Source organism: Lactuca saligna, chromosome 7 (assembly GCF_052625555.1).
Source record: "Lactuca saligna cultivar CGN05327 chromosome 7, ASM5262555v1, whole genome shotgun sequence".
Classification (NCBI taxonomy): Eukaryota; Viridiplantae; Streptophyta; class Magnoliopsida; order Asterales; family Asteraceae; genus Lactuca; species Lactuca saligna.
In genome coordinates this window covers 48384966-48399695 of record NC_136423.1, presented here as the reverse complement: position 1 = coordinate 48399695, position 14730 = coordinate 48384966, and the positions used below count along the sequence as shown (strand labels likewise).

General features: G+C 34.0%; 1 protein-coding gene across 1 annotated transcript; it reads right to left on the bottom strand.

The window, feature by feature from the left end:
* Positions 1-11671: 11671 nt before the first annotated feature.
* LOC145006912 (uncharacterized) lies at positions 11672-13620 on the bottom strand. Its single transcript, XM_078965933.1, has 2 exons — positions 12776-13620; positions 11672-12731 (listed from the first exon to the last, which is right to left on the bottom strand). Exons 1-2 carry the CDS (start codon positions 13618-13620, stop codon positions 11672-11674), a joined length of 1905 nt encoding a protein of 634 aa, XP_078822059.1.
* Between the last annotated feature and the right edge of the window lie 1110 nt (positions 13621-14730).

Genomic DNA, 14730 nt, shown 5'->3' with positions numbered 1-14730 from the left:
AAATCTCCAAAATATGTTATACGCCAGTTGTGGAGAACAACTGTTTGTCAAGTAAAGCGAATAGACATTTTTGAAAAGCTCCAGGAACATCAGTGCCACGTTGAAACATCACAGTTAAGTGGCCAATATCAATCTTTCCCATACTCATTTCGCTCATATCATTCGCTTTTCCAATAGGATTGACAGTTGGCTTTCGCTTTAGAACTTTAGTTATTTCAATATCAAGCTTTTCCACTTCATAGATATACGAAACCAACATTCGCTTTAAATGAGCTAGAATGGGTTCGTATTTTTATTCTTCAACCAACAAAAGATTAAACAACAATATCCAATCGTGAGGATTGAGATTTGGCAGATCAATAAGCGTGAACTCATGCAAAGTATTTTATGAACCCCTTGCCGCCTTGAATTTTACATTCACGAAGCCTCCTGTAGCAACTGGCCCTATAACCTTGACTGTCATTAGTTTCTGAGCACTCCAGGTCAAGTACTGAGGTTTGCCATAAGAGAGATAAAAACTTAATTAAGGCTTTATCCACTTTCGTGTCTGGAGAGGGAACATCAGCAATCGAGTCAAAGCAATGGAAAACGAAGGCTCTTCTTGATATTGGCATATCAAACTGAGAATGATTCGTGTTAGCTAGATGAAAAGAAACGACTGGCTCCAAAGATTGAACACTCATAAAATCAACAACTTTATGCATTAAGCGCTCTAATGTCCACAAAGGAAAGAGCGTTTTTCTACATTCCAATGTGTCATGAGCTTCCTTTTTTTTCTTTTCTTCTCCTCAATTTATCTCGCAATGTGAGCACTTTCATTTATCTCATGTTCACTTGATTTTCACTTTAACTGATCTTCTTCACTTTCGTCTTGTTCATCATCAACAACAATTGGAGCTTTACCTTTTGAACCCAAAGCTACATTAATCTTCAGTTCATTTTTCTTTGGTTTATCCCCTGCCTTAGCAGCTTTATCTTCTCAATCCATATTCGCCTTTCATCGCTTTGTGATGACATCCGACTCAATTGATCGGTTAAGTTAGAGTTTGTTAATCGCGTTCGTTTTAAACTATCACTAATGCTTAAAAAAATGAATTTTAGATCGTTTAATTCAGTTTCATATTTAGAAACAGGTATATGCAGAGATTCGAGAGTGGAATTTACCTTGTTAATCATTTGTTCGAATTCATTGACCTACTCTGGAACTAGACATGTTGCCAAACAGTTGTTATCTCCTCTTCCACTTCCAATGACACTCTTCTGTGTTTGTGACCCTTCATTTGTCACCATCAGACAACTACCAACAAACTGGGAACTTTCTTCCTTCGCAACGAACTCCCTTCCATGTGTGGGTTTTGCGAACCTCACCATCCTATGAGTTTATTGACCAGAATTCGACTCCTCCAAACTCATCTTCAGCAATGTTTTCCCGTACAATCAAAGCAGGCATATAGTTATCATTAGTTTTCTTCTTCTTGATCTCCTCTAACTTTCGCATGTGGTACGTCTCGTCATCTTCTCCTTCTTTTCTCTCATTCAACGTACTCAGCATGCAATCCTTGGCCAAATGGTTTTTTGCCATGACAATAGTTACAATCATAGTCGGAGTTACCAATGACCTTTTTCTCATTTTTCTCATCTTCCTTTTGAGAAGTGCTTTTACTTTCTTCCTTCACTTTTTCTGAGTTATAACTTCCTTGCCAAATTCTATTTTTTTTTAATGGAAAACTCTTCCTTGTGAACCGCTTGGGATTCGAAATCATCAAGGCATACTCCTCATTTGTAATATCACATTCAGAGTGATCAGATTCAGATTCATCTTCTGCCACGGTCTTGCCTTTCGCAACAAGAGCTAAAGACCCCACACCAGAAACAACTTTCGCTTCTTTTGACACTTTGCTTTCATGTGACTTAAGAATTCCAACCAACTTAGCCAAAGAGTAACTTTTAAACTACTCGTGCGACTTAATTGTAGAAAAAATTGCCATCCATTCAGACCTAAGCCCATTCATAAAGGTAACCTTTTGCTCGATCACTTCACGTCCAATAGCGTGTTTGGTCATCGTGTTGAGAATATGGTTGTGGCGATTGAATGTTTGACTCATATTTTCTTCTGGATTTTGTTTGAAAGCCCCAAACTCCGAAAGCAAAAGTGCTTGAGTTGAACGCTCAAAATCCACGTCAGTGGAGTAAAGTTCCTTGAGCATGTCGCAGATGGCTTTCGTAGTATCATACGAACTAATCAAATGAAACGTGTCTGCCTACAAAGAAAATTTGATAATCCTCATCACTTTAACGTTGCTAATAAGTTTCTCTTTCTCATCTTGAGGCACATCTTTCACGTCAAGAAGAAGTTGGTTGTATTTTTTCTGAGTTTTGATGGTTCTTTTGGTCTCTGTGTGAACAAATGGACCTAGAGTAATGGCTTCCCATATCAGTTAACCACTATCGTCTGAACCAAGAACATAATCTTCAAAATCGAGCGCCCAAACTTCATACTCATGAAGGAAGAGTATTGGGATCCTTGTAGTTAATCCAATACTGGTTGAGATATTCAAGGAGTTAATGCTAGAGTCGTCGTGTTACATTTTATCAAGATCTTTGTAGCCTGTAACGAACCAAATGTGCAAACTAAACAAACAATAGGGTAATATAAAGATCACAGTAAGTCATCAGAAAACCAATAAAACAACTAAAAAAGATCCTATATCAGCGGAAACCCTAGTAGCTCAACAAACAGAAGAGATGCGCATAGATTACACAATCTCCTACTCTGATACCAATTATTGGGATTAAAATCCTAAAAGATCAATCAGATTCAAATGGGTAAGTAAAGAGCACAAAGATGATCAAACAGATTTTGAATGATTAAAAGTCATGTCCCAGATGAAATCGGTGAAGAATTTCAACTGTAGAGGCGTGTTAGGGTTTTACGAAAGATATCTTAGCCAAAGCGTTTTTTAATCTACGATGCATGCATGAGCTATTAATACTTAAACCCTAATAAATGTGATGTCTTGAACAAGCCCAATACCGTACACAAAATGGACTAACCATTACAAGCCCAATGACGCAACATCTAACACGTAACATGTTTAACCATACTTAGAGCCTTTGTTAAAGGATATGTAGGATTGTCTTCTGTTGATACTCGCTTCATTGGGAGATGATCTTCTTCAGCCTTATGTCTTATATAATGGTATTTTATGTCGATATGCTTGGATATACCATGACCCTTTCGTACTTTTATCAAAGCAACCTCCCCTTCTTTATTATAGAAAAGTTCCAATGGCTCTTGAATGGTCAGACTACTCTGAGATTGCCGATGAAGTTCTTCAACCAAGTCGCCTCCTTCGATTCCTTACATGTTGTGATGTACTCTAATTCACAAGAAGAATCGGCTATTATATCCTTCTTGGAACTTTTCCAAGTCACTACTCCACCATTTAACACAAACACCCATCCTGACTGAGAATAAAATTTGTCTAAAAACTAGTGTCACTATATCCAATTACTCTTAATGTATCATTTCTGCAAAGGACAAGAACCATGTCCTTCATACTTCGTAGATACTTAAGAATATTCTTAACTGCAGTCTAATGAGCTCCACCAGGATTCCCCTGAAATTGGTTAACCATGCTTAAAGCATAATGTTGGAGCATGGAAATGCTCTACAAATAATGAGTGATAGTTAGGTTATTTATTTCCCTTTATTGTATTGTTGGTATTTTCTCTCTCCTATATAAAGAGAGAGTTGGACATTTTATTTGTAAGAATGCACTTACAATGTAGCTTTTCTAGAGAGAGAGAAAGTGGTGGGATCTCTCCCACCAAGGGAGAGTATTCTCTCCCACCCATGTTCTTGTATTGTAATATTTTATATTTCTTTTTCTAATCCATGGAATTTCTCATCATATGTTCTTCATGTTATTCATTTTTATGTCTGTTAAATCTCGAGATATTATTTATTTCGCATCTACCAATTGACAGATAGGTCTATCACATAAGACACATCAGGGTGAGTACATGTCATAGCATACATGATTGAACATACATTCGAAGCATATGGGACCCGACTCATGTCAACTATTTTCTCATCGGTATCTAGGCTATGAGTCTTACTCAACTTAACAGTATGATGGATGGGCAAATCCTCTTTCATGGAATTCTCCATACTAAAATATTTAAGTATTTTATCCAAGTATATACTCTGATTAAGGCCAATAATTATTTTCTTTCTATCCCTCAAAATCCTTATTCCAAGAATATAGGATGCTTCCCTTAGGTCCTTCATGGCGAAACACTTTCCAAGACAAGATTTCACTTCTTGCAAGGTTGGAATGTCGTTTCCCATAAGGAGTATGTCATCAACATACAATACTAGGAAAGTCACTATGCTCCCACTAGCCTTGAAATACACACAGGACTCATCATCACTCATGTGGGTGACTCATTTAAACATCCTCAATTAATTTCCCATTAAGGAAAGAGATTTTAACATCCATTTTCCATATTTCATAATCATGAAATGTTGCTATCTCTATCATAATCCTAATAGACTTTATCTTAGCCACTGATGAGAAGGTCTCATCATCGTCAATCCCTTGGGTTTGAGTAAATCATGTCACAACCAGTTGTACCTTGAATGTGTGCACCTTTCCATCTATGTATGTCTTCTTCTTGAAGATCCATTTGCATCCAACTGTCTTTCGACATCGTACATTATCAACCAAATTCCAAACTTACTTATCATACATATAGTGGATCTCGCAATCTATTTCCTATTTCCACTTAACAACCTCATGGCTTGCCAACGCTTCCTTGTAGTTAGTTGGCTCATCCAAATTTACCAGTGTACCATCACTAATAAACATGTCACCATCCGACGATATATGGAAACCATAGAACGAAAGTGACATGCTAACCCTACTTGACCAACGAAGAGGTAATGAATTGTCAATGGGCTCAGCAAGACTCTCATCCTCTGGTTGAGAGCTAGTGTCTTCTAAAGTTCCTTAATTGGTTGACTCCTGAATCTCTTCAAGATCAATTACACTCCCACTATCCTCTTTGAATATGAGCTCTTTCTCGCGAAAGACTCCCCTTTGAGCTATAAAAACCACGTTCTTAATGGGTCTGTAGAACAAGTATCCAAAAGACTTATATGGGTAGCCAATGAAAATATACCTCTCGGCTCTAGGTTCTAACTTGTAATGAGTTTCTCATCTCACAAGAGCCTCAAAACCCTAGACATTGACATGTGCCAACTTGGGAACTTTCCCTTTCCACATCTCGTGAGGAGTTTTGGCATCCTTCTTATTAGCAACAAGATTTAGGATATGGATGGCATACCCCCAGAAAGAAATAAGAAGTCAAGCTCGATTCATCATGGAACAAACCATGTCTAGCAAGGTTTGATTTCTTCTTTCAACCACACCATTAAGTTGTGGTGTCCTATGACGAGTCAATTATGAAAATATTCCACATTTCTTGAGGTAGTCTTGGAACTCAATACTAAGATACTCTCTGCGTCTATCAGTTCAGAGCATTTTTATCTTCCTCCCCAATTGATTCTCGACCTTGTGTCTAAACTCTTTGAACTTTTCAAAGGTTTCTAATATATGTTTGATTAAGTAGATATATCCATATCTACTATAATCATCCATAAACGTCACATGGTATTGATTTGCATTCATTGTAGCAGAATTAAAGGGTCCACATACATTAATCTGGATAAGATCCAACAATCATTCACCTTTTTGACATGTTCCAGTGAATGGTGATTTTGTCATCTTACCCAAAAGACAAGACTCACTAATGTGTGTAAAACCAACTAGTTTTAATCCTACTAACTTAGACACAAAATAAACACACGAAAGGCAGTGTACCTATCGATTAGTAATATAGTTCAAGCAAGTAGGGTATCGAACACAGGGAACGGTAAACAATTAAAATAAATGCTAATATTATCTAAATAAAACAAATAACAAAAGGGGGTTTTCTCTAGTTTTACAAGACTAGAAACTTAATTAGAATAACTAACACACAAATTAACTAACTAGCAACTAAAACAATTAATTACCAACTAAATTCAATAGTAAAGAGGACTTCTGTTTAGGTACGACTCATTTGTTCCCATGGATGATTTTATGGTAAATATATCGGATTAATTCTTCATTGGTTACCGAATAAAGTGATTAGATTCACATTTGCTATAGCTAATCCTTAGAAAACATATTAATTCAAGCAATGGTCAGTTGTCTAAATTAATGAATTTCCTAGTTTGTTGATTCGGGTTTATAAAGACTTGTAATTAGCTAATCAAATTGGTGATTCAATTAACCTCTTGTTGATGGTGTATCACACAAGCTCACACATTAAATTACCTATCTTCAAGTTAATTCTAGTTTCACATTCGTTATTCCTAGACATACAACTATGTGGTCACGTAAATCATATGAAATTAGCAACCAAGAGATGTTCATACAACTTAATTACTGATTTATTAACAGAAGAATAGTTATTTTTAACACATAAGGTTCTTTAACAAGCTTAATAAAACATAATCACCAATTAAAATTAATCCTAATCAAATAATCAATCCATGTTCACAAATTCATCTACCTAAACAGAAGTTATGAGTTTTTAGCTCATGATTACAGCAGAAACAAGCACAAAAACGAAATCAATTGGTAAAAACATAGTTCAAACAAGAGATTAGGTAAGAGTAAACTTGATTTTGACTTGATTCTCCTTAAAATTGAATGTAAGGTTGATTCCCTTGCTTCCCACGCTCCAGCAGCACCTTTAGTCGACAATTGGCTTCCAAGGGTTCATCTATATGCTAGGGTATCGATCTGAAAGTCCCTTTATATAGCTTCTCACAAAACAGAGGCTACTCGGCGAGTCCAGTAACCTACTCGGCGATTCCGTCACTTAAAACCCGTGTACGGCAAGTCAGCGCGTCCAGAAGCGCGAAACTTCAGACCAACTCGGCGAGTTGATGGCCTACTCCCCGAGTATGTTTGGAATCAGTATTTTCTCAAAACACGAAAGTCGTATGAAATTGTGTCTAGTTTTCAGAACATTTTGAATCTCGTCAATCGGAGTTACGGTTCATGAGATATGGCCAAAACACTGACGAGGGGTCAAGCGGTCCAGCAACGTCCTTCTTTCTTCAAAATCCAAGATACAAGCGTTCAATCGCCAATTCCGCTTCACTTTCCTTTCGATCATGTCATTTTTGCTGAAAAATGAAATTATAAACTAATTAATCACCTTTTGTTCATTAAAAGAGACAAAAACAACATAAAGTATTAAGATAATGCATGGATTTTATAACTAAATATGCCCATATCACTCACATTCATCATCTGTCCTAAAGTCAAATGATTCCAACACTCCATCCTTTTGGATTTGGTCGATACAATTTTTTGTTAGTATGCCGAAGATAACAATGCCACAAGAATGCTTTGTCTATTCCATTAGATGAATAATTATGAAATGCACTATTTCCTAAGCTATCAACATAAATCACAGTTTCATACACACCATTACAAGGTAAAGCTTTAAACATAAAAAACCATATTTATAAGCTAGAATCGAACCATTCACATCATCAGATGAATATCGAAAACCTTGTCTAAACAATGCATGAAAAGAAATAATGTTTCCTATCATTTATGACGAATAGCAACAATTATTCAAATCTATTCCAACATCACCAATGAGCACAAGACCATAAAGCTCCAGTCTTGGTGACATGTGAAGATAACCTATTCCCCATGATCAGATTTATTCTTCTACGCTCCACCTCCACAATTTCTATTAGCCCTTGCAAATCAGAACAACTTTGGAAACCACATCTCGTACAAATAACCCAAGAACGAGTAGGTTGTGAGTTATTAACTTGAACAGTGTACATACTTACCAACGATGGCTTAACCTTGACATCCTTGATGTCCTGCAAGTATTTGGGGCAACTTCTTTTCAATGCCCTTTTTCGTTGCAATAGTAGCACGCGGCCTCTTTGGGGTCACTAACAGTAGGAATATCAGAAGTGGGCTTTGACTTGGACCCATTTCCAGATGCTCCAGCATGGGCCATGACCTTCTAGTTCGATTTAGGATTTGATTGCCTCTTTTTTCCTATGTTTTCCCAAATGGCAAGGATATGAGCACTTATTGCAGAGTGGAACCTAATTTTTTCATCCATAATTCAGTTGTCTGCAACAAGTTGTGGAGTTAGGTCAATGTGGTCTCTGTGTTGTTCAAATGATAAGATAAAGTGATCTTAACTGGGAGGCAAGGAGTTCAGGACCATGTCTATAGCTAACTCCTTGTTAAATGACACATTGAGCTTTTCTGACCGCTCCACATATTTATGCATTCTTTGCACATGATTGCATATAACTTATCCATCCTTCAACTTGCATGCCATTAACGCCTTGACGACCTCATACCTCTCTTGATGTGCTTTCTTGTGAAACTTTTTAGCAAGATCTAAGCACATATCATAAAGGCTAATCAATGACATGTTTAATTTATATGCATTGGATCTAATCAATAACATGTTTAATATCAGATTATGCACTTCTATTTGTGACTGTGATACCAATGATCATAAACAAGATATGAATAACCATGCAAACACGCTTGAAAACCTCGATGTCATTTATCAACTCAAATTAATGTGTTGGTAAACCATACATTCTCCATTAACATTGATAATTCCCAAGTTGTGCCACCATAACAACTTTATAGTCCCAAATTAGTGTGTCGGTTAGCCACACACGCTCCACTAACGATTTATAAAGAACAATGTGCGTTTTCATGGATTAGCATACTTTTCACATTTTCCTAAAGTAGCTAGATTGGGATTTTAAAAGGAAGTTCTAGTACTTTCATAACATTATACTTTTAATAATATTATGTCCTATCAAACATCTTCAGCTAAAAACCCTCCACCACACAAGAGAGCGGTGTGTAAGAGTGAACATCCATTCAACGACCATTTTATAGGTCCTTTCCTTATACACTCTTTGTATCATGGCTCCATGAATGATGCTTACTAGTGGTTCAACTGACTTTTCTTATAAATATAATACATTAAACATTTAATCATATATAATATAAGGTGTATTTTAAAACTTTTCAAAATACGAGGTTTAAATGTTAATTATATAGATTAAACTTTTAATAAATTAAATATAAACCAAATATGATTTAATCTTTATCTTTTGATTAAACAATTAATTAAATTAAGTTAAATCATTTAGGGGTTAAATAATTATTTTTGATTAAACAATTAATAAAATTATTCAAATTTAATCCTAATCCAACCCATTCTATTTTTTGAAAATTAGGGTTGGGTTTATCATGTTTCAATTATTCAAAATTTAAGGCATTTAAAATAAAATATAAGGAAACAAGATAAACACTAAAGTAACTCCCCCATTTTTGAAAATAAGGTTAGGGAGGCAATGGTTTCAAGAAACTCTAGCAAAGTCGAACCTAATTCTTTGATATATTCATTTTATGCACAACCAACAGAAAACTATGGCTCTGATACCACTGATAGGTTGTATAGGTTATGATTCAAAGCATGAGGCAAAATAATTTAACTCTTAAGTTCACATGCAACCTATTTTGATCTAAGTTTTCTCTATTGATAGCTATGAACATGAAGAACCCTAGCAAACCCTAGGTAGTTTCGAAATTACAAGAAAGTTAGGATCTACATATATTTTGATTATTATAGCAAATAATCAAACAAATTCCTTTCTTCAAATGTCTTAGAAATCAAGCACGAGAAATCCAATGCCTCTAATGGTTTTTACAAAAACCCTAACAATTAGAAAACTTGAGGAGAGAGGAGAAGGAATAGGAATTTCGGATATTCCGTTGGTAGAAGTGGTGGACGAAAATAAGGAGCCAATATGGTCTATTTATAGCTGATATAGGGAGCATTAGAAACCCTTATTTGAATATAATAATAGTAACTTAAATTTGATAATTATCCAACTAATTAACTATCTTTAAGGATTAATCTAAAACCCTTAAAAGAAACTCTAAAAAACCACCCATGACCCATGAAAGGTTCTGGAAACTCTCTTGTTCAACTATTGAACAATTACAACTTAAGTCCTTGTATTTTTAATTAATCCAATTAATCCCAAAAATTAATTTCAATTAATATCTAATTAATTTTTAATTAAATAATATAGTTACTAATTAATATATTAATCTCATAATAAATTAACACGTTATTTATTGTTATTTGTTAATCATATAATAAATCAATAAATCAATATCTCTTTCCAAAAGTCATTATAATCAATTATTAGTTTTGAAGGCAACTCAAAAAGAATTTTGTCTTTAGTTTAAGTATATACCAATTTAGTTAATAGATTAGACAACTTAATCCAACATGAATTTGATCACATATAATATGTTTTCATTGGACGTTATATATTAGAGTTAGTTAGTAGTACATTTATTAACAACAAATACAACCACCAGTTGGCACCTTTTAACATTCACCCTAGTAGTTTTTAAAATGTCACTTTAACCCCTTCCACTTTTAACTTTATAAAAAATCACTTTTACCCACTCATTTTTCTAAACTTTTGTGTTTATCCTCATAATATATATAATCTGAGTTATGTTTGTTAACTTAAAAAACTAACTTTTTATGTGGTTATTTTGATGTATATGTTGATATAAATTCAAGGTGCTCAACACTTCAACGTAAGTTTAGAATTTTTGTTTATTAATTTTTTTTTTTAAAAGAAAACTTACTTGTTTTTTATGTACGTGCCTGTATATATTTGAGTTTGCTCAGGGGCGGAGCCAGGATTTAAGATTAAGGGGGCTCACATCGTAATAATATATTAAAATATAATGTTATACCTGCATAAAGTAATAAGTCTAAATTTTAAAAAAAAAATGACAAAGAATTAAAATTTTGTCTCCATTAGCCTGAATCTTCAAACGTTGTCAACTAACTAAAAGCATCTACTCATATTCATCCGTTAACCTGCAAGTATTAAAATAAGTAATTATAACATAGATACATATGGTTCATTTTACAAAATTAATATATATATATATATATATATATATATATATATATATATATAAACATAAAGAAGTAGTACCTTATGCACTTTAAGTTGTGCTCGTCTTTGTTTAATGGAATAGAAATCATCTATAATATCATTCGTAGGAAATGTATCAGCAATCTCTCTCTCGATGTTAACAAGCAAACAACGTTTAAGAAAATCATCATTCATGGTATTTCGAAGTCGTGTTTTCACAATTTTCATTACTGAAAATGCTCTTTCAGATGTCGCAGTAGAAACAGGGAGAGTCAATATAAGACGAATCAATCTATCAAGCAAAGGATAAGTACCTGATTTTCCTGTTTCATGTAGGCCTCTACACAACTTAGAAATTGTAGAAGAATTTTTCAATTGTGGGTGATTTTGCACATCTAGTTCATAATTTTGTAACTCAAGTTTTAACAAATTCCTTTCGTGCTCCGTAAAGTCCATTGGATAATATGATGTTGCCAATTTACATATATCCTCAACATTTAAGGATTTTATTGGATCTAGCATAATGCTGAGACGGAGAAGCTCTGTTGTAGACTCATTAAATCTATAGTTCAACTATTGCAACTGACTATCAATAGCAGCAATGAATACTTCAACTCGGTAGTGATGCTCTGTGGTTATATTGTCTTTTTCACGACGTTGGCGAATTACATATCTATAAGTTTGATTCATGTTAGGGACAAGAATGCTATTTTTCTCACAAAAAGAAACCACTTGGTCCAAAAGCGATTGCCAACCTTCATCTCTCAACTTTTGAATCAATATTTTTCTTGTAGAAACCAAGGATAGAGCATTAACAATATCAATAGCTTTTTGTTGTAAAGTTTGGCAAAGCTTGTCAGTTATCCCCATTATTTCTTTCATCATGTGCATAACAATGACAAAATCGAATGATAAGGCATGTGTAAGTGCATATGCCGCATCACCTCTTTGAGAAGATGTAGAACCTTTTATAACAATGTCATTCAATACTATACAAGATGGACCAAACAATCTCATCAAACTGCATATTAATTTGAAATGAGAGCTCCACCTAGTATCTCCAGGCCTCTGCAATGTTTGCATTTGATTTATGCCTTTTCCACTCTCAATATCTCCAACCTCAGTTAAATGAGAAATTTTAGCAATTTGAGCATCTTGCAATTGATCATTATGTTTGGAAGAAGAAGATATGGCATTAACTACAAAGTTTAAGGTTTTAAAGAAGTTATGTACCTCACTCACATCTTTAGATGCTGCAACTAGAGCCAATAGTAGTTTATGTGCAAAACAATTTATATAATAAGCATATGGACATTCCTTTAATAATAAAGCTTGCAACCCATTCCATTCTCCACACATGTTACTAGCCCCATCATATCCTTGACCCCGAATATCTTGAACACTAAGTTTATGATAAGATAAAGAACATAATATCTCATTTTTCAAGGTCAGCGAAGTCGTGTCTTTAACATGAATTAAGTCCAAAAAGCTTTCATTGACATGCCCATCTTGGTCAACAAATCTCACGACAATAGCCATTTGCTCTTTCTTAAATTCATCTTGAGACTCATCAACTATTAAACAAAATTTTGACATCCCGATTTCATCACGAATTGCTTTTTGTATATTACAGCTAAAACATGTAAAATTTATTTTTGGATATCTAGTGATGTGTACTTTGCATTTTGAGGAGCATTTTCTAACATAACATCAGCAACAGTCTTGTTATAAGAAGCAAGGAACTTTATTAATTCAAGAAAATTCCCTTGATTTCTTGAGTTAGGTCGTTCATCATGACCTCTTAAAGCACATCCTTGAAACGTGAGCCATTTAATGGCTTCAATAGAAACTTTAAGGCGTAGTCTATTGTCCATAACCTGTTGAGTTGTTTGCTTCTCTATCGCATTCTCTATGTGACATAATTGGTTTTTTAGATCTTCATAGCACCTAACAGAAAAATTATGCGCTAAGGCTGGACTCTTACCTTCATGTACAATGAAAACACAATCTTTACCACAATTTACCTTTTTCCATTTATTAAACCCTGATACGGTAAATGTATCTGATCCGAATTTGCCAATAGGTTTTTTATTGAAAAAGAAGCAAGGGAGGGAAAATGCAGCATCTTTTTTCCTCAGAATACTCCAACCACCAAAAATTCTTGAACAAGCTTGTTGAAAACTACGCATAGATCCTCTTGGACCACTAGGACTGGATGGATACCTTGCTTTTTGTAATTGGTATGGTCCAAGTTTAATATATAATCGTCTAATCTCATCACGCTGTTTACTTGGATAGCTTAAGATTGAAGGCCGTTCTGTTGGATCACGAATCAAAGAATCTAACATATTATTTTTTTCATGTTCAATATTATTGGGCTCTTCAATGTTACTATTCCAATCAGGTTGTGGGTGTTTATTTTGAACATCTTCTTCAATATTATCATTAACCGGATGCAATTGTAGGTCATGCACATCCTCTGTTCGTTTGAAAAAAGAATCGATAGTTCTTTTCTTGCTCATTATTTATCCTATAAATTTATAATTATAATAAACCAAATTATAAAATCATAATTAAATTATTAATTACAAATAACAATAAATAAAACATGCAATAAAAAATAAAATTTACCTACTTAATTAAATAACTGAAATCGTTGTTACAATGTTGACGAAAAACAAATTTAACCACTTTGATAAATAACATTAGCTGCGATTGAAAGTTGATCCCTTGATGAAGCATCGATTAACAAACCCCTTTTTTTATTAAACAAATGGGGTATTTTGGTGTGGGTATTGATTCATAAGATGGTATCTAATAACCAATTAAAATATATATATATATATATATATATATATATATATATATATATATATATATATATATATATATATATATAAAACGGTGATTGTAAAATAGACATGGGGATGGGCCCTCATAATTCTCATATAATTCTCATGTCTTAAAAGTGGTATGGCTCAAACAACGAAACAAAGTTAATCAATGAATGTGGGCTTATTTTTCTATCAGTGTGCTTATAATATAGCAAAAAATGATAAGAGATTTGGGGGTAGACCGGTAGAACACTCGGCAGCCCCCCTGGTGCCTTCGCTCCTGAGTTTGCCTATGTTTCGAAGTAATTTTTTTTAACGTTTTCGTGCTCATTTTTATGTATGATTCGTTGTTGGCTATATGTGAATTGGGTTACATATAATACATTTTTGGTTATATGAATTTTCGCTCGTTAACTTGAAGAAAAAAAAAATCTAACTTGCTTATTTTTATATATGTATCAGTATAAATTCAATATTTTTTACGTTTTGACGTAAAGTTTGTGTACGTTTCCGTTCTTATATTTATGTATGTTTCCTACAAATGAGTTTGGTTATATATATTACATTTTCATTCAACCGTATAAATTGGAGTTAGTTAGTGGTACCGACCACTGACACTTGCCATCCTTCAATTTTGTGAAATGTCACTTTACAACCATCTATTTTGTAAAATGTCACTTTTAATCCCTCGACATAGAACTCTCTAAAATGTTACTTTCATCCATCCATTTTCTAAAGTTTCGTTGTTAAACCTCATAGTATATATAATATGATTTTATATAGTTAACACACTTCAAT